The following is a 20,573-nucleotide window of genomic DNA, read 5'->3' as shown; positions in this document are numbered from 1 at the left end:
GATCGCGTTTAGTTTGATTCTCGAGTACTGATCGGTGCCACTTTTATAATCCAGGCTCCTATGGCAGCTTCCCAGCCGAATGTTGTGGTAACGTCCTGTGTACACCCTTCTACTTTGTTTTCGTTTCTTGTACGTTGTGTGGAATCCACGAAGTTGAGTTAGCCCCAGAAAGGGTGTAAGCTGGTTGACTGTAATTGCCCCTAGAAGAGGTGAAGGCACACCATTGAAGCATGTGCTGTCACTCCCAGAAGGGTGAAACCTTCAACCTAAAAGTATGTCCTATTACGGTGGGAACTAAAATGGCAATATAGCCTGTCCTGCTGTGGTATACGATGAAGTGAAGTAAACTGAATAAGAGGAAACAAAAATGAAAGGTCCGTTATGGCGGTGCCCATACATAGCTGCTGCAAAGCGTCCATAAATAAGCTACATTTAGAGAGAGTATAGGCACTCTATTTACCGATTTTCTTCCAGGTGCGCCGCTATTTTAGTGCCGGGTGCATAGAACGCGGTACACCATGGTGCAGAGCGAGCTCTCGTGGAGATCGTTACGGCTCAAAAATGCGACTTTCCCCGAGCTCCAGAAGTTCAGGCGATATCGTCTTGTCCTGTCGCGGACTGTTTTAAGATTTGTGAATATTTGCAAAACCGTTTCTTGCGACTTCATAAAAAGCATTAAATAACTCGGAACAATGACTTCAAGCACCAAGATATGGGCAATGATTACCGCCCGTAATCGAGACATATAGCCGTTATTATCCATCCGTGCATTCATCCGATGGCTGAAGTGTGGTTACCTTAAAGCGTAGCTTTTGCAGTGCCTGTGGGAGGAACTGTCAGTATACATGAGGGATCTTGCTATTACCCGGTGCCCCGATAACAAAGAACACGTCAACGAACTCCGCTCATATGACTCGACCAAGACGGAACTTACCCCGGTGTTGGGGAGACATGTGGACCCAGGGAATTTTGAGAGTGACTTGTGCAGGGTATGTAAGGACAGTCGGGCAACGCTGCAGCATATTGTGTGGGGCTGTGAACAACGGGGGCATGAGGCATCGGGGACCCAGGACTGGCCGGAGGACTTCAAGGATGGAGTGATGTGTGTGGACTTGGAGGGACAAAGGGGTTTCGTCCAGCGAACCCGGCGCTTGCTTCACCGGCAGACTGTGCGTAGGTGTGTTGGTGAAGGGGTGACGGAGGGGTAGGGGTTTTCGCAGGACCAATAAAGAGGTTTTCCACCACCAAAAAACGCCCCAAGTCTGCACACGCCTTCGGTTTTCTGCAATGTCGCGAAGCTCATATACAGTAACTTTTCCGAGCAATATGTGGCGCTTTAGACGTCATTCCCTCAAACCAGACGATATGAATTTGGTTATTTAGAGTATAACCACATATGTGCTTCCGTGACTGACAAGACAACAACAGTAGGCTCGTTATTCGCACAAGGGCTTTATTGGTCGTGTTGGTCCAAGGTTATTTCGAGACAACAGATACCCTGATGATCGCCCAGTCGACATGACATTATACGAGGCTTATTATGCAGTGCCTTCGTACGGGTTGAAAGACGCTTAGTATATATCGCGGTATCCATATATAGGCAGGTCCACGTCCCTCGAACAATGTGATACGTTTAGTAGGAGGACAATGCATTACTAAGAGATGATCACCAGTGCATAACAATCCATCACGATCATTTTCATCCGGTATTCCTAGCGTTTGAGAAATCGTATACACATCATCGGACCCGTGTGTAACCTTAGAACAAAATAGATGCTCTGGATGAGACGCGTTCGATAAATGCCCATGAGATCGTACGATGTGACAATACATAAAACAAGAGGAAAGGCTCGCAGTGACATAAAACACAGGCTGCGTTCATCACTTGGACGTGTACACCACCCCGTGAGGCACGCGTAACAAGATGCAAAGTCTCGGGTAAGTCGCTGAAAAGGCTAGAGACCATCGACGCTTGCAAGTTGTGGGTGTGACCCTGTGCACACTAGAGTTATCGACAGCATAAGAAACGCAAGGCGTAATTTATTACGTTGATGCATTTTTCTCCGTCATTCGTTCTTCGTCCTTCTAACCGGCTGATGCCACGGTTTCACTCTGTGCGGAGGGTGTAATAAGACGCTCACGGCTCGCCGCACTTCTGTGTTTTCTGGGCTGTGAGTGACCGCAGTAAATGAATACAAAACAAACGCGATCGAATGCACAAAGATGTAGCGGACAGTGCAGTGATTGTCGTGAACATGGCGCGGCAAACAGAGTCGTTTCCCAAGGTCTAACATTGAATACTGAGTGTTCCAAAATAGGTCCACGTGTTAAAACAAAACAACAAAGAATCTTTTGAAAGACCGAAAGAATTACAGCAGTATTGCGGTGCTTGGTTCAGCAAGGACAGAATACCTAGACAAATGTAGCGTGTGCGGCTCGGTGCCGGCAATGATGTCCTGGTTGCCCAGGTAGTGGAACAGTCGTTTCAGTTGCTCGTAGGTGACGAACATGCAGATGTTCCAGGACCCGAGGCGCACGAACGACGGCGTGAACCTTGAAACAAAGTAAAGAAGTTATTCACCTATTGCGAAATCGGGGCTGCACTTTTTTCCGCATACAGACGCGAGCGCCCACTTTTTGCAGCTGTAACCTAACGCGTATGCCGCTGTTCCCAGACTGCACTAGGCTGCTGCGGAACATGAAACTGCGTCTTAGTTTGCTTTGTCTCTCTTAGTGCCAGCGAATGTAACGCCAACAACTGCCATGCTTTTTTTTTTTTTTTTTTTTTTTTTTAAAGAGAGCGGTATGTTGTTTTTTTTTTCTTCTCAAAAGTCTATCACGCAACATTGGCAGTCGCCACTGCTTGGACACGAGACGCCTGATTGGATCCGAGTTTTCGCCGAACGCTGACGTCATATTCGTGTCCAACACACGCTCATCCATCAGAGTATGTGATCAAGCAGTGACCGCGAATAAATGGAAACGTGTATAAACATTATTAAATACATAATATTATAAAGGGTCCTTGGTCCAACACTTGAAATTTACTTCGCATTAGTAGTTGACGACTACCACCTAAATTGACAAGCGGAACCATTATTAGTAGGGGCCACAGATTTCACTGTTGAGAAATAACTGCATCAGCTGGGATGTCTTTGGCTAGGATCCCAGAATGCGCGGGATTCTGGAATCCTAGCCAGCATAAACAAGGGCTGCTTGAATCGAAGACCAGCCTCACCCTTTGTAGAAAGCCTTGAATCCTCCTTCGTGGAACATTTTGATGGCGCAGTCCGTGGCCCCGGTGTACTTTCCAGCTCCGGAGTTCATGAATCTCGTCTTGACCACGTCCACGGGCGAGGCAACGACTGTGGCGCAAAAGCCGGCGCCAAAGGCGGAAAAAAAGTGGCAGATGATGTTGTCCTGCAGGAGGTTCCTACTGAGAATGGCCTCCTTGACGCTGTCGTAGCAAACCAGCTCAGCCGCGTTCACGATGCTGTTTCTAGCGATGTTCGGCAGCGTACCTGCAGAAGAATAACAGAGGAAAATAATTTATGAACAAGAACACTAGAAAAATAGTGCATTTGGAAACCCACAGTGAGCCTACAGGCTGCTTTCAGGCAGTCTAAAAAGTTCGCTGTAGATCTCCCTCAGCTAAGCAGAAAAGAAAATGAACATTCGTGTTTATATTTGCTTGGAAACAAACAAGACGACTAAACAAACAATTGAACACCAACAAGGTGTTCGTTTGTCGTTCGCTCAAAGATTTAGCACCTGATACATAATAATAAAATAACAGCTGCAAAAGAACAAAAACAAAAAAATATTGCGCCAGGATTACAAGTTAGCCTCAATCAGTGACGATTCACCACAAAGTTCGCACTCAATCACTGGTTGAATCAACGTCTCCCTTGCGTCCAGCTTGCTCCATCATGGCACCTTGCGCTGTAGTGCGTCAAAACAAGATGCAACGGTGGTCAAAGCCAATCGCAAGAACTTCAAAAGGAGCTACACGGAAGCTGTGGAGCGACAGGAGACGTTCCGCAAAGAAACTCAACCTTCTTTAAGTTCTGCATAATCTTCTTGACAAAACATCAGTTATCACTTCGAGACTTCCACGACGCTTCTTCCCAAGTGTAGTGGTGCGTTTTCGCTTTATGAAAGGTTTACTGTGACCCTTCAAATTTCGGAGGGGGCCCATGAACTTTCTTTCGACAGGACAGCTCACCCTTGTAGAGTCCTCGGAACCCTTCTACGCGGCCTATGGTCTTGTAGGCCTGGAAGGAGTTCTTGTAGCGCCTCGGGGCAGTTCCGGACTGCGCCTGCATCCGGACCTTGACGACGTCCGTGGGCTGAGCAAACACGACGGCAAGGCCTCCCGTCGTGACGGCGGCCAGGATACGGACGCCCATCATGGCCGCTGCGTTGGCGCCCTCGGTGCGGCCTGGACGTTCGCAAAAGAAGACAGGTAACGACAGCTGTATAAAATAATAAAAGAAAGAAAAACGTTTACAATTTTCAGTAATGCCGAATTAGAGCGCAGCTCTTGAGGAGGAGGAGGGGAGGGTACGAAAAGGAGGGTATGCTCCTCCTCCTCCTCCGCACCTCTCCTCCTTCTCCCTCTCCCCCTCCTCCCTCGTGACGTCACTCGTGAAGGTCATGACCTTCACGTGACTTTCATTAACGAAAGGCCGTGACATCTACGAGTGACCTTTGTGACTTCATCATGAAAAAAATCGCTAATGCAACGCGCCTACGCCGATGGCGACGGCGACGCGGCTCAAGCCGGAAACGGGCGCCTAAGATCTGCGCTCTAAAAACTCCGAAACCACACGGTGATAAAGATTATATGCGCTAAAAAAATCACAAAGGTCACTCGAGTGACATGGCCAAAATTTTGATGATTAATATTATTTACAGTTTCTGCAGAAGTACATAACCAAAAAAAAAAGAAGGAAGACAAAGGCTCTACTTTAGAAGGTTAGTATACCTATACATACTGGGGAGCCAGCTTGTGTCCAGCGGGAGGAAAATGAAAACCGGTCCTTCTATATAAAGTAAACGTTAAAAGTAACAATCACTATTAAGCTTTTTTGCTTGATGGTGTTGGAATATTATTACAGTTGAACCTCGATTTGACGAAGTCACCGGGACCCGCTAATTATTTCGTTAAATCGGGAACTTCGTAAAATCGAGGAAGTGAGACCTCGCGCATTGGTTGCGTGGGGAATCCGAATTTGTTCGTTAAATCGGGAAATTCGTAAAATCGAGTTTCGTGGAGGTTTAACTGTAATACCTTCAAAGGTGCAGATGCGCATATTTGGAGGATTCTCACAACTCAATTACCGTGACCATTTGAATCTCGGATGGGTGAAGTTAGTTACACTAACTCAAGAACTACAAATCTAGCGCAACCTTCGCTGTGCGAGCCGTATGACTGTTGACAAAGAAACGGGGTAATCGAACCTATTAGCGGCGAGATGTTCTGGTGGCGCCCTCCTATGGTTCCCTCTCGTGACGTCATTACCTTGCAAAGAACAAGCTCGATGGTGTTTGTAAATAGCATGGTGGAAGCTTGAGATCATTGCGCTCTGAAACCAAAACTGCCAGCCCTGTCAAAATTGAAGTTCTCACATTACTCTTATTCCCGTCGATAAGAAATCCTTTGCTGATGTCACAGTAAGAATTCGGCCAATCGTGGCAAGCCGACCACAGCGACGCTTTCGATCGCGCACGTCGCCAATGCGCAGATTGTTGAGCGCCCGTCTGTAGTCGGAATTTCACGAGAAGCACGATCTCCGGTAATGCGATAAGTGGCTCAAAATTTTCAGCTTCTGGGCCCGGACAGCGATCTCTCAGGCAGGAGATCGAACTATAGGGGGCGCTCTGACCCGTTTGTTTTCCCCACGCTTAGTGTTTACTCAACACAAGGCCTGTGCACATGCCGACAGGCCTTATGGGCATGGCCATGTCATCTTCTACAATAGAGCGCGGGGCGCAGTTTAATGTAAAAAATACTAACAATCGACGAAGCGACGTTAAGTGCCGGATCTATCCTCAGAGAATGCGAACTTGACCCACTTCGGCTTTTGTGCTGAGCTGGAATCGTGCATGCTGCATTGTTCATGTAGGCCCTAGTGGAAACAAAACAGCACCTCCTCCCCCTCGCCGGACAACACGAACTCCAGCCGAACGCTGACGCCGCGTTCGGTTATGTCGGCCGAACGCTGCGTCATTGCATTTGTTGTCCCCATCCGTGTAGTTGTTAGGTTAACCGCTTGGGGCGTCACGGTCTGTCCTCCTCCCCAATAGACCTTTTCTGTGTACTCTCGTTCCCGGCCACCTAATAAGCGTATCCGGTATGGGCGACGAAAAAATAATCCAACGTGTCAACCTGCAAATAGTTAAAAAAATAAAGGGGAGGCAAAACGAGAAAGTGTGACGGTTACGTTTATATCCTAAATGACTTCTATTGGCGTGGCAAAGGCAAAACAATGTTTTCGCCCATACTGGAAGTGACGTCAATTCAAGATGGCGGCGCACTTAGGGTCATAGCAGAAAGGGTAAAAGAGAAAAAAATGCACTCCCCCTCTCACCCCGCATCTCGTCCGCTCCGCCGAGTGGGCTGTAGCTAGCGTCCGGCTGGCGTGCAAACTCTGTCTAAAATCGCGTCATTTTGGAGCTTTCAAGCGCAGATGCGCAGATTTTGGTATGCAAGTTATCGTGTAATACTATGCTAGATAAAAAGACTCACAGGGTCCAAGTGCGCTTTTACCTGCGTGCAAATAAAAAACAAAAATAGGAAAAACTGTGTCAGATTGGCCGGTCTCTTTGGCGAAAGGAAAATCCGGTTGCTGCACCTTTTTTACTATACAAAAATTCGTACTGGTGTAGGCCTTTAGCGACCATGAGTGGAAGTCTGAAATAATTAATAAAACGTGCTCTCCTGCCGCAATACAAGCACTAGTTGAGGGTAGTACTGCCGGCTGACTCAACTGCTATTTAAGTAACGGAAAAAAAGATATGCTAGTTGATCATTTAGCAAAATAGAACAACAGAGAGCTATAGGCTGATTTTGGAGTAGCCGCAACTATTCTAAGAACGCGAACCACTTCACAACGGCAGCCACGAGCGAGAGTTCGATGTTCGGTAGAGCCCGCCGATACAGCCCAAAGATGGAGAACGGCAACCTCCCGGTTTGTCGTCTGCTAGCGGAGTCGGGCACGTGCCCTCTCTCTCGTTTTACCCCGCCGAACCCGCTGAACTTCCCGGATGTGTGGAGAGGGTGCTGCGGTTGAACAAATGGTGCCGCCCAGAGAGCACTAAATGGAATGGTCTATTGGCGACGACATGTTTCGGTGGCGCCCTCTTATGGCTCGTGTCCCTGACGCCAGAGACGAGGTTATTAGCACCGAGCGACAAGTTCGATGGTGCGTAAGAAGCGCGATGGAAGCCAAGTCACCCGTTCCCGAAATCAACACCGTCAGGGTCCAGAGTTTGACGTTGCTCTTATTTTCGTAGACGAGAGCAGAAATGATTTTATCCTTGACGTCCTAGTGAGCGTTCGGCCAGTCGTGGAAGGCCAATCACAGCGACACTTTTCGTAGCGCACGTTCGCCGATAGTCGCTGATAAATTCAAAACGGCTGGGAGGCACAAAGCGCGTGCTCAACACCGGGAGTTAAAAAAAGCACACCCTGCCGATCAGCGTCGCTGCCGTTATCACTTTCTCGGTTATTATAGCCACACTGCACAGCCTGGGATTCATGGCAGACGACATGTCCCAGAAGAGAGGCTTACCGAGGATGGCCTTGCTGTAGGCATCCTTGACGCTGTCGTAGAATCCGATGCGCACCGTGGCGAAGCAGGCCTGTCGCTGCAGACCGGGCCCCAAGCCACCGTAGAGCCTGGAGGGCCCCTCTTGCTTGGCGATCGTGACCACGGTGCCCAGAACTCCGCGGTATTGTTTCACGGCGCCACTCTGGGCTCCTTCACCCTGGAGCTGAGAAAAACGGAAAGCGGAGACCTTCGAAAAAAGCTCCTCAAAACTCGCAAAAATTGCTCTAAAAAAAAAAAAAAAATATGATGATGTTGTCTGAATCTTCTGACTTCTCTTTTAGATTTTAATTGCTTTGTTTTGAACTACGCATTTTCACCCTGTATTCGACAGTCAAGTGCTTTTGTTGGATAAGTTTTGTTTTAATAACTGCAGTAGAAAACAATTGCTTAGTGTTAGAAGAGTGATGTTTGAATATGTAATGGTGTTTCACGGGCTTGCCTAGCCCCACAAACAAGCACTCTTAAGTTTTGTGGACCTGTGTATAAATTTCCTTGAATAGAATCACCATTAATAATATTACTACTACTTTATATATCAGACCCTCGTCCCATATAGTACCACTCTTATGGTTTTCTGACAAAATACACAGTATCGCTAAATAAATAAATAAATACATGCATTCATGCATGCATACATACATACATTTGACAAACAGCGCGTTTGGGGATTAGCCATGTCATATAAAGCCTGCTATTTGCGACGAGATGTTTTGCGGATAATAATATCTTTTATCGCACCGGATACTTTATCTTGTACGTGATTCACCCTTTAGGAAATACACAGCGCCTCGCATTATCTTTTCGGCGCGCTGCGGCCATCTGATTGTACCGCGCGTGACTGAGTACAGTTATAAATAGAAGGAGCGGCTCGTGTTCGCTTAGCATTTTGCGATTTTGGAACGCAAAGGAAGTCGAGCGATAACAAGTCAGGGTACACATCGCCTTTGTGATGTATTCGCTCTGTTTTCTTTGTGTTCTGACTTCGCACTGGTGAGAGAGAAAGACACGAGCCACTTGCCAAGACGTATGGAGCGTATAGACGCTTTACACACGCGCCAAATTACAGCCGCCATTGATGACCTTCTCTTGTCTTACCGAGATGCCGAGCAACTAAAACGGTAGTTGACGGTCCTCTACAAAGGCCGATGCTTTAGAAAAGGACACAGTTGAGTCCGATATGGCAATAAACTGGCCTGCTATGGTAATGATGAAGTGAAATAAACGAAATAAGAGGAAACAAAAACTGAACGTCAGTTACGGCGGCGTCCATGCACAGCTGCTGCAAAGCGTCTATACGAGCCTGTTCGAACCTACATCGCAACGGCCCCACAATTTCCCGCGCCGCGGGGCGACAAAACGTCTTTTGGGATTTTCCGGAATGATTTATTCCGATTATGGCCGTTACAGCTTGTTTGAAGGTAAGAAGCAATAAACGCGTCGATGAATTACCCCACCATGAGGAAGACTGCTGGAAACTGCACACGCTCGCATTCTGTGAAATATACTCGAAGTAAATCACCAAAACAGGGCGTCGAGAAGCGCGCGTGCAAAGTGCCGCTTGTTTTAGACTTTTGCTTTAGAGTGGTCACTGCTGCAAACATGGGCCCGTTCAGCGCTGTAACCAGACTCGCAGCGCGCCCCTTGGTGATCGGGTAATTTAGCAGAAGGTCATAGTCTGTTCACTAAGTTCTACCTCATGCCAACAAGGGACTGAGAAAACACGCTGCACAAAATGCTCAGACATTGCTACATATTGATGTCTCGTTAATGTGTACCCCATTAATATGGGTATAGCCCGTTACAATTGGACAACATTTTAGGGGACGAGCTGGGTAATTGTGTGCATTTTAATCGCGTTACCATTTATTTCCCTGTTTGCATGCAACCGTATTTCGCTTGGACGGTCGTGGTTTGGACAGGATGGTTTTCGTGAGGCCGTGGCACGGTTCCAGCCGTGCTCTTCCGCTCTTTTCGTTAGCTTGTTACGCTCTGGCACGCTTCTAACGACACGCCGCGGGAGCGAGGGAGGAGCTAGGGGATCGAGCGGCCGTGGCGGTGGCACAACGCATACGCGACGACGTAAAACCAAGGCGCAACGACGACGCCGTTTGCGTGAAACCGCCGACAGCCAGGAGGAAGGACTGGCTATCCGAAGACAGCAGCATACAGATCGTAGGCGGGAATCGAGGAAAGAACCACCGATCCGCTGGAGAATAGACTGGCTCTCTGAACACACCGGTACCCGTTGCGAGGTTGGAACTCTCATCCTTCGCTGAGTTGGCACCCATGCGCTAAATGCTGACGCATTTCGTCGAAAATCAGCCTAGCAACAGCAGCGATTTTGGCGTAATGTTTTAATAGGAAAACAGAATGAAGTTTGACAGACGCAGCAGCGGGTCAAGCAAGATCACCTCGAACGTTTTCCTTCCTCTTAGAATTTATTACCACCAAACTTATTTTTCCGTTTCAGCTTCCTCAATGTACAAGCAGTTTTCGAAGCACACAAGGAAAGAAGGAAAACAAAGGACTGAAATGGCTAAAAGCAGACGTGTAACGACGACAATCACATAGGTATACGCTATCATTGCTGAATGCAAGACGCGTTATTGCCGCGCGAGTTCACGAAGGCTAAATTTATCTGTAGAAAAGGAGAAATGATGTGCAAAGAATTTCGTTAATCGACCCTCTTGGCTTAAAATTTCGCGGTCCACGGAGCAAATGCTTGCTTTGAGGGCTTAACTTCATTTGAGCACCCAGGTATGAATCACGTTAAAAACCCCATATTAGCACTTCTACTCTAAGGGTGAACTTGTCCTTCCACAGCTAGGACACGAGAGGAATAAGATAAACTTAATCAACATTTGCTTTCGGGGGACAAATAAGCTAGACATATAAAATAGCGCAAAAAGACAAGGAGAAGAAGTATACAGGACAAGCGCTATAAGCAGGCAAGTGTGTAACTCAAATAAGTGTTTATTTTGTCCACCGTCCAAGTTATTCCAGTCTTAAGCTTATGACCTATGTTTTGTATTACGTCCCATTTCCTACACGTGTTTGGTGGCATTAGAGAGGTTTTGTATTGCGTATAAGGGCAAACGGAAGCACAGTACGTTCGCGTAAACGTTGCGTGCTCCACGCTTCGCATGCGTGTTGTCGCCATGCGCTAAATCAAGGCGATCTTTGGGCTCCCGCGCACGCGCAGTGTGGATCACGCAACGCAAACGCCGACGGACAGCGCTTGCGTTTCCTCGTATACGTAATACTAAAACTCACTACTCTGACAGGTGTCACTTACGCGCAAAGAAAACAAGTTAACCGCATAGGAACGCAGCCATGTAAAGATAGGATATAAAAAAACCTGCCCTAATACACTGTACTAAAAGAAAAGAAGCCTTTTTTGAACGCTAACCACTGAACCACGGCAAATGACAGGCAGAAGAAACCACAGCAAAATGCTGGAATTAGTATTCCCCGTAATGGCTTAGAAAATGTGCCATATTTGTAGGAAAGTGATCGCCGTACCTGTAATCGCACTTTGGCGACGTCCAAGGGAAACGTGATGGCGTCAGCGATGCAGGCCGCCGAGCCGGCACCGACCAGTTTGCCCGCAAGGCCTAGCTGTGTCTGCTGGCTTCCCGTCATGGTAGAAGCTGGACTTATCCTCGCCCTTTGGTTCCAACTACACGGAAACGTGATTAAAGGGGAGAATGTTAGGAGGATGTACAGGTTGTTTTTTTATGCTGTGTAGATTATACATATATATATATATATATATATATATATATATATATATATAAAATTGAAAGGAACACCAATGTGGTCTATGTACGTAAATTATACTTCCAGCGAACATAACATAGGTGACAATCGTCACATCATGTGGAATAAATAGCAAAGCGGCCTCAATTAACTCTTTGCTTCGCAAAAATACACATGTGTTACTAATTACAAATGTGCTCAGCGTCATCAAAAACCACTGAATTACAAAACTTTAGGAAAACGTGAGGCGCGGAGGTGCGCCAAAGTGTACTCGCGCAAGAGCTGCACAATAAAGACCAGCGGGGCGAAAAAGCGGATTATTATTGTTTACAGTAATGTAAAAATAGGCCTACAAAAGTCTATGGGGATATTTGCCTATGAAATCGAATACAAAGGGGTATTTTATAAGCACGCTGTTGACGGAAAACTTTTTAAGTACAGAAAGCCAATTTTATTATAACAATAATTTTAATAGAAAATCGCATTTATTTTCTTTTTTGTTTTGCCATAATGCATCTAGGTCGGACATTAAATACCACACGCATTACAGATCAATTGAGATTTATAATACGGCCCCACGAAGCTTTTCTAAGTATCTTACCATTGGTGCTAAATGTAACGTACGATCGAGAAATTCAGAGACAACGCAAGCCATCAGACATGACGAAAACTGATATACTGTGGCGTGCGATTAACAGCCAATTGGCACTAATCATTGCGTGAAAACTCTAATCAAAGAGAACGACAGACACAGATAGGTTATTGTGTGCACAGCAGCCTAAAACAGTACTGATAATAAGCGGCATGCTCTACCTCGGTACAAATGAAGATCCTCGGCAAGGAATGCCGGCCTGCTCCTCTGGTTAGGAGTTCTTGCGTAGGACCGGCAGCGGCGTTGCTATGGAAACGGCCCAGGCGTCCTGCCAGACCGCGGTCCACGCTGGCCTAGGGTCAGTTGGAACGATGTCTTCTTCCGTGAAAGGTGTCCCTACTACCATACTACTCCCTCTGACCTGCAATTGGAAACGTAACAAAAATGAAGAATTAGAAAAATCTTGAGTAGATGCTTTACAAAAATGCGCGCCACGTCTAGTAGCTACTGCGCCACTTATTCGAGTCAGCCATTGTTTTAGCACGTACTCTAAGCAATGTGCTGGACACAGGGGCTCCATCCTCAGCGTTCGGCACGGACTCTGATTTAATCTCACACTTCGTGCCTGAGAATGAATGGATATTAATGGCTTATACCCTTTGTAACGGGCGGTAGCTTGCGCCACCTAGCCTAAGTCTAGAAAGACAAACATACGATTCTTCCAGCCCTTCTAAGACCAATATTCTTCCCCTAACTATCACCAGGCAGTGTGGGATATCGCAAACAAATGGCGACTACCAATATTGCTTGATGGGGTCTTGAAAAAGGGTACGTTCGGGTAGCAATCATTGCTGCGACCGAAAACAACGTATTTCCATCGAATTATGGTCCAGGCCCGCACCTCCTAGATACCATACGCGAACACCTCCGTTACCGACAAAGGGGCCAGTGCGCGGGGCACAAATTTGATCCCCAAGTGTTTTCAGAACAGAGGGGGAACCTATCGTGCCTTCCTAATGGCGATACCAGGGGGGCTATGTTGCACGTTTTGGACTCCCAGGAGACTAGGGAGAAGGAAGTGACGTAGCTGTGAATGAAGGTATCTTAGCAGCCCCACGCAACGCGTCATCAGCGACTCCACCAATCAACATCCAATGAGCGTTGTTGACGTCACTTCCTTCTCCCTAGCCTCCTGGGAGCCCAAAACGTGCAACATAGCCCCCCAGGGCCGGCTTGCTGAAAAGAAGACTGAGCGAAAGAGAGCTTGCCGAGCATGGGGCTCACGAATGCTTGATGTTCGACTTCACGTGTCACTCCGCTCGTGCACTAGCTTTGGCAATGTTTTCTTTTTATACAGTCATGCTTCTACGGGGTGTTTCAAGGGGCGGCCAGGCTCTTTAAATAGACCACAAACTTTGGTTTCTTAAGCTATCGCGCTACTTCTTTGTGCAGCGTTGCCCACAGATGGTGCAGTTTTATTGTGTTTTTTTTTTTTTTAATTTGCAAAGAGCAAATTTTCGCAAGGAAAAAGTAAAGAAAACAAAAAAAAGGCTTAGCTCCTATGGAAATGCAGCGAAGCCACAGGTCTTCAAACAATACGGCGCCGTTTCGCACGGGAGACAAGAGATGGCGCAAGCGTTCGCGACGCCAACTGCCGCCAACGAACGAGAATACGGCGCCGAGAGCCGGCGTCTTTAGCAGACAAGGAACTGCAGTTCCTTGTTGTTACCGTGCCTGTTTTTGTTTCTGCGACTGTCGCCGCCAGCAGAACGCGCTCCGCTTTTGAGTCGAAAAGATCGTCTGCTAAAGACGCCGGATCTCGGCGCCGTATGCTCGTTCGTTGGTGGCAGTTCGTTGGTGGCAGTTGTCGTCACGACCGCTTGCGCCATCTCTTGTCTCCCAAGCGAAACGGTGCTGTATTGTTTGAAGATCTGTGGCTTCGCTGCGTTTCCATAGAAGCTAGGCCTTTTTTTTTTTTTTACTTTTTCCTCAGATAAACTGGCTCATTGAAAATTTTACAAAAAAAAAAAAAAAATCCATCTGTGGGCAACACTGCACAAAGTCGTGAGGCGATAGATTAAGAAACAGAATTTCGCGGTCAATTTATACAGCCCGGCCGCTCCTTGAAACACCCAGTAGAAAGCCTCGTTCACGATTGAACTGAGTGTTAGGACGAGAATTAACAACAACAACAAATACAACAGAAGTAATGAGACGTTTTCGAGCTTTGCACTCATCAAAAAAGAATTGTCTAGAGTGCCTTCATACACACGCTCGCTTTTGCTTGAGTGGTAATATCTCAGCCATTTTTCCGCCCAATCGTTTTTTTATGCCTTTTGAAGTGCGCGCAATCCGGTGTCACTCAGCTCGAGCGCGTAGCTTTAGCTAATGCACAGACGCCATTTTACCGCACAAGTCTCGCACCGAGTGCGCCAGAGCGCCACGTGCTGGCACATTCAGGGAAACAATGGATGTCTTCACCCAGAGACAGACACACACATGTAGGCAGCCTATAGAATTGTCTGCACACAAGCGCCGCCCGAGCTTCCTTTTCGAAACTCCAGGTAACGTACGCGGTAAAGGTGGGGTCATTGGGGTCCGGTCGCAGGTCTTAATAGGCGGATAATTCGTGTACGTTTCAGAGCGGTGTGACGCGCTTCTGACGTCAAGACGTCCCACGACTGTCATTGAACGAAGCAAAAGTGGGCGTGAAGCAGAAACAACAACAGCTGAAGACCGATCATTCGATATACCGTATACGTGACCTTCTGCAGCGTGCTTCTAGTACAGACATTATCGCGATCCTTTTTTTTTTCTTTTCAAGAGCCCTGAAAATGAAACGCGCTAGCTTTTTCGTCGTTGGCGCAATTGCTTTTATGGTCACAGTACTTGAGAATTTCTATAAAAAAGAACTTCAAATTAATCAATTAACTTCTAAATAACTTTAAATTAATTAATTAACTTCTAAATAACTTCAAATTAATTGATCATTAATTAATTGATTAAAACGCATACTCGATAATGTAGTAGGGAATTCGCCAGAAGGAATATACTTTTTGGAATGAAATACTTCAGAAAGCGAGATACCAAACAGGATCCGCAAAAATTAAAAGAATATTTAGGAAGCACGACAGCTCACGAAGTGACAGCAATATGGAGGGTCTCTTCTAACCACCTGCAACTCTTTCACTCCCATCCTCCTCTGAACAACACAAAACTCCGAAGTTCTTTCCCCGAAGAGAACAAGTGATGTCCGGCCTAACGTCATTTTGCTGTTCATTTTTTCATTAACATATTTATCTGCCACTACCACTTGTTGCGGGTGCACACAAACAGTGTCTGTTTTGGTAGTGTACGGCTTTTGATATTCAAAAATAAAATATCACGAAATAAAAAAAAAACAAAAAAACTTTGAGTCATTGAGGTGAATTAACGATAGACTGGATTTCGAAGACCAATTTGAAAAATTACATGTATGCTAAACTGCTTCTCTTTTGTTGCAAAAAAAAAAAAAAAAGAAGCTTTGGATGCACAATTTCTATTAGTGTGCGTTGGGGAAGGCCTTGACGAGACAAAAAACGGGCGCAAACACGTTTTCTAACTCCCCCTTTCTTCAAACTGGCCAAGGAGGTTAGAAGCCCTGAAAAGACCTTGCATTGCCACCCAGAAGACAAAAACAATTTGCTGTTTTCGCCACCGCGCGTTTGCCGCAGCGGTCTTTCAACGTCAAAAGGACCCGAGGGAACGACACCGCTTTACCTTGGCAACAGGACACGGCGTTACTAATTCGAGCAGTTCGCAGAGCGGGGCAACACTCAAAACTTCCTCCCTGTCGGCCAAGTGCGTGCCTAAGCAGAAAAGAACGGCACGTTCAGTGTTGCCATCCGGCCAAGAACACGTTTAAAGAGGAAAGACAGCCGTGAGAAGGGCTGTACCTGGAACACACCTCCCGGTCTTGGCGAATGCCCACGCACGCCTTGACGTTGTTGTGGCGTCAGTCTGACGCAAAGATTGGTATCTACTCTGGCTGGGGTTGTCCTCAAGACGTTTCTTTTCATTCCAGTGGAGATGTTACCGGTCAACAGTCCCATCTCGGGATGGTACGTCAAGGGGGGTCAACTTCAGTTCAAAGCACTGCTGCTAAAGCTAGACGCAACCCTCGTAGGCAGCAAAATAAAGAAAATAAAACCACTATGCCAGTTGGGCTGTAAGCTTTAATTGAAGACTGAACTGGTAGTTTAACGAGGGAGTTTTCCTTGTTCTCTTGCTTGATAAACTGAAAGCAGCCTTGATTAACATCCGAGTGCCACCTCGAGATACGACCACGAACATCGTTCAAGGAGGTCAATTGCTTAGTAGCATGACGACACCACAAACTTGCATGGTGTAACTTTGCTCTTTCGCAACTTTCGTGCAGAATATGATTAAGTCGATTAATACTTTTCTCAAGATCGTGTCTGTCCCCACGGGCATGTCAAAGGTAGGCCTCAAGCTGTCGACGAAGTGGGCACTTCGTTGATCCCCTGGAGCACTTAAAGGGAAGATGGGGCACTTCTACATTTGAGAAAAAATGCTTGAATTGCATTCATTTGGCCTTTAGAATAGCAGATATCACAATTATATTTCAATGCGACGCGCCGGAGAGCAATACGAGCAATTTGAAAATAGGGCTGAAGCCCCGCCTCCCTAGCCTTGGCAAGCCAAAAGATCCGTCGATGACGTCACGGACAGCGACAGTCTTTCGCGTTTTTCTCGCGTTTAAAAACACTTGCGCGGAAAATGGTTTCGGTATTCGGGTTCACGAGGTAAAAATACACTAGAATTCACTTCTAACTCATTTTTTTCAAGAAGCTCCGTAGCTTCCCTTTAAGACACATGTTGGCGTGAATGCCGACGTCCCTTTAATTCAGCTTTTTCAAGAAGTTATCGTCGACAGCATGATCGTTCGTTCGTGGGCCTCACGCTCTTTGATTCGCCAACCAACTAGTCGCTTCTTGGTCATATCATCTGCTACGCAATATTGTGTATTGATTCTGTATTTATTATGTATTGGAAACTGATTTTCGAACTTTCGGGTAAGTATAGCTGATGAAATCTAATAGAACCTACGGAACCTAAACAAAAATAAAAGTGGCGAGGCGACCGAACTGACTCCTCGCTAACAACTTATATGGCGAGCAAGTGCTCCCATGTCTTTGGCGCATCGGAATGCAATCAAAGCACAATATAAAGAGTGGTACAGTGAATGCGCGATGACAAGGCAGCCAAGCGCGTGCCGTCATTGGTCGAGGTCGGGGGGGGGGGGGGGGGGGGGGGACAAAAGCACGTGGACGCATTTAGGGGGGTAAACAAGCGCACGCGGTGAGCAAGGACCAAACGTACTTGCACGCCGTATTAGTTCCGATTTAGTCTATCACGGTTGAGCAAAAATACCCGACTAAATTTTATTTGAAAATACAAATACGGGGATTCTGGGGCATTCACTTGAAAATGATTCTGAAATACATTGATAACAAAGTATCGCGACATATATCAGAAACGCATCTTAGAAATAGGTGAACAAATAGTTGGAAACACAAATACGGCAGTACATTTTTTCCGTGGACAAAAATACTAGCTATCACTGAAATAGATATTTCTAAAAAAAAAATATTCTAGATGTTCTATACCTGCATACCCCCTCCCCCCCCCCCCAAAAAAAAAAATAAAAGCAGATTTTGAGTTACTTTATTAAACAAATATACGGAATAGCTTTTTAAACCAACAAACAAACGTACTCACTGTGAGATGCAGCATGACTTTTGACAACGACGTTTCGAAGCCGGAAAATAATTTTCCGCAAAATACACATTTCGCTTTTAGAGCAGTGATAAAAGCAATGGGTTGACCAAAACTTGCCGCCAAAAATAAAACGCGGTTTTCTTTTCGGCGTCTATTGCGCCTCTGGGGCAAAATCGCATGGAGCTCCCATTTTTATACCCGCTAAGATCACCTCGAGATGTAATCATGCGCTTGTCCAGAGAGGGCCCGTGTATCACCAGTTATCTGATATTGTACGGCGGAATGAACTAGCGTTTTTTTTTCTCTTTATCTGTTGATTGAATCAGAAAACGGAAACTTCACCCTCGCCTATGAGGGCAATGGACTATACTTTTCAAAGCTCGTGCAGCCAGCGCCTTCAACTTTTCCGATATAGCAGAAGAATGTTCGACCACCTAAAGCATCCCGGAAGTTTTCTTATCTTTACAGAATTAACAAGAGGTAACATATGGTCTAAGACGAAATTTCCCGGGCGTATTATCTGGCCTACACGATCACAAAGCATTCACGTCCCCTCCTTAACCCCTCTCAAGCAAAAACAAGAAAACGTCAGCTCGATTTCTCGATTTGAGGCAAACCGGACTTGTACGAAATACTCAAATAAGCCTTTCAGTTAGGTGCACTGAGAAGCAGCTACATTAGTAACTGTCTACTCTACTAAATATTTAACTCTAAAGGTACTTGAGTAGAGTATTAGATTCTGAACTCAAAAACGTGACTCGTTATTTTGGAGATTCTTTCTGGCTTCAATTTGTTCGGCAAGTAAAGAACTAACGAAAATAAAATTATACGAACAGGTGTTCTATTCATGAGATCGGGAGAAAAGGTGCGTTTTCACCTTTCCATTCTCCCCAACCCCCCCCCCCCCCCAAAAAAAAACAAACAAAAAAAACTGTATATTGTTGATTTTTTTCCAGGTTTTTGTAGCAGTCCATCTCTAAAAAGCTCCAAGGGACACATATGTCCTCCCACCTTGGCTTTTAATCAGAACTCCGTGCTTTCGGAGTTTATTTTGGATCAAATTTGGGAATCTCGGAGAAAAGCTCACGGGAGAAAAGCTCACCGCAAAACCGGCATATGCGGAGAAAAGCTCAACGGCCATTAAGCGTACGCGGAGAAAAGCACACCGATTTTTTTTCTTGTTTTTATATGGAGGCTGTTGGATCATGCGTAACATATATCAATTTATTATCATTAAAATTCGTCATCTTTGTAAAACAGAAAATGTACGTTTTGTATTATTTGTTAAGCTTATTGGGCATTTAATTAATGATTGCGGGCCAGTGTTTTCTTTGGCTTAGTCTCTAGGCAACGAAAGCCTAACTGAAATCTTTATGAACTTGAAGAACAGGAAAAAGTTCCAAAACTGAATAATGTCTGCCTAAAACCTAAAAATCAAGACAGTAAATGCCGAAAATCTGAAAGTGCATGCAAAACAACACGGTGCCTGAAATTCCCTTTGAAGCTTTTGTTAACCGGATAAAACAGTTAGTAGGATATTGAGATTTCTTTCTTCCACGGACATGCTCGTTTTCTAACCGTTCGTGGTGGTGTTTCCACACGTTGCTTTTGTGTGATGGTGCCCTTCTACGGTGAGCCCCCCATGACCTTCAGAGCTGCACACTGGTACCGTTGTTACTCGCGACCTATACAAGAAGTAGTGTTCTGTAAGGTAGCGAATAGGGCGAGTTGGTAAAGCTTATACATGATGGAAACCGCCCAAACGATGACGACAGAGTGAAGATAACAAACACGACAGGACGAAGCTGTTCTCGCGACTAAAGTTTTGCTACTGAAATTAACAGAAAGAAAACAGCGTAACGGACGCTGATTACATCAAGAAACACCTACTTATCTATTCTGCACTACGCGATATTTGGAGCATAAACGGCTCACACACCGCTATTCATATTAAGTCGCAAAGTGCCGACATCTTTATTTGAGAGAGCTATTGACGTCGCATTGCCAATCAATTGTTGTCTTTTTTACAGGTGTACGATGTTCTCATATTATACTTGCGGCTTCATTGATATAGAGAATGGGTGATTTCTAATTTCGGAAGAATTAGTAAATATGCCCAATGAACTTCAAGAATATTAAAAAAAGACGAAATATTTTTAATGAAGTGACGAATGCGAATTGTGTTTAATTGCCACGATTGTCGCGGAAGTTAAAAAAATCGGTGAGGTTTTCTCCGCATCCGCTCACAGGGCGGTGAGCTTTTCTCCGCATCTGCCGGTTTTTCGGTGAGTTTTCCTCCGGTGAGCTTTTCTCTCCTCCCAAAGTTGGAGGGTGTTCTTCCCAGTTTATTGTTGGTGAAAATTCGGAGTTTATTGGAGCTACCTTTGGCATTGGCGCCCTTGCCATTGGCAATACTCATTGTCCCACGACAAGTTTTGCAAAGAAACGCTGCTTCAGTTAAGGTCAATCTTTCGAAATCAACACCTGGACGTCTGGTAAGCTACAGCTGCCCTGCCCCGCCCCCCTTCCCCCCCCCCCCCTATGAAATCTGCAAGTTTCACTCTTACTTAAAAAAAAAAAATCTTTTTTTTTTTTTTTTGCGAAGC

At 45.9% G+C, this 20,573-nt stretch overlaps 1 protein-coding gene across 2 annotated transcripts in view; it reads right to left on the bottom strand.

Moving 5' to 3' along the window:
* Positions 1-1,433: 1,433 nt before the first annotated feature.
* LOC115323779 (mitochondrial uncoupling protein 2) overlaps positions 1,434-20,573 on the bottom strand; it is a 41,136-nt gene continuing 21,996 nt past the window's right edge. Inside the window, exons 1-7 of one of the 2 annotated variants that reach the window (XM_029984165.3) lie at positions 17,968-18,122; positions 12,408-12,607; positions 11,358-11,502; positions 7,797-7,998; positions 4,226-4,441; positions 3,239-3,521; positions 1,434-2,553 (exon numbers count right to left, since the gene is read on the bottom strand). In XM_029984165.3, coding sequence (XP_029840025.3) covers positions 2,370-2,553; positions 3,239-3,521; positions 4,226-4,441; positions 7,797-7,998; positions 11,358-11,477 — 1,005 coding nt within the window. In that variant the 5' untranslated portion in view covers positions 11,478-11,502; positions 12,408-12,607; positions 17,968-18,122 and the 3' untranslated portion in view covers positions 1,434-2,369. Of the gene's footprint in view, positions 2,554-3,238; positions 3,522-4,225; positions 4,442-7,796; positions 7,999-11,357; positions 11,503-12,407; positions 12,608-17,967; positions 18,123-20,573 lie in introns of those variants that run through there. The other variant, XM_029984169.4, reaches the window with a different exon arrangement.

Source organism: Ixodes scapularis, unplaced genomic scaffold (assembly GCF_016920785.2).
Source record: "Ixodes scapularis isolate PalLabHiFi unplaced genomic scaffold, ASM1692078v2 PGA_scaffold4__175_contigs__length_147842914, whole genome shotgun sequence".
Taxonomy (NCBI): domain Eukaryota; kingdom Metazoa; phylum Arthropoda; class Arachnida; order Ixodida; family Ixodidae; genus Ixodes; species Ixodes scapularis.
Note: the sequence above shows the minus strand (reverse complement) of the source record. Positions and strands in the feature narration are given on the sequence as shown.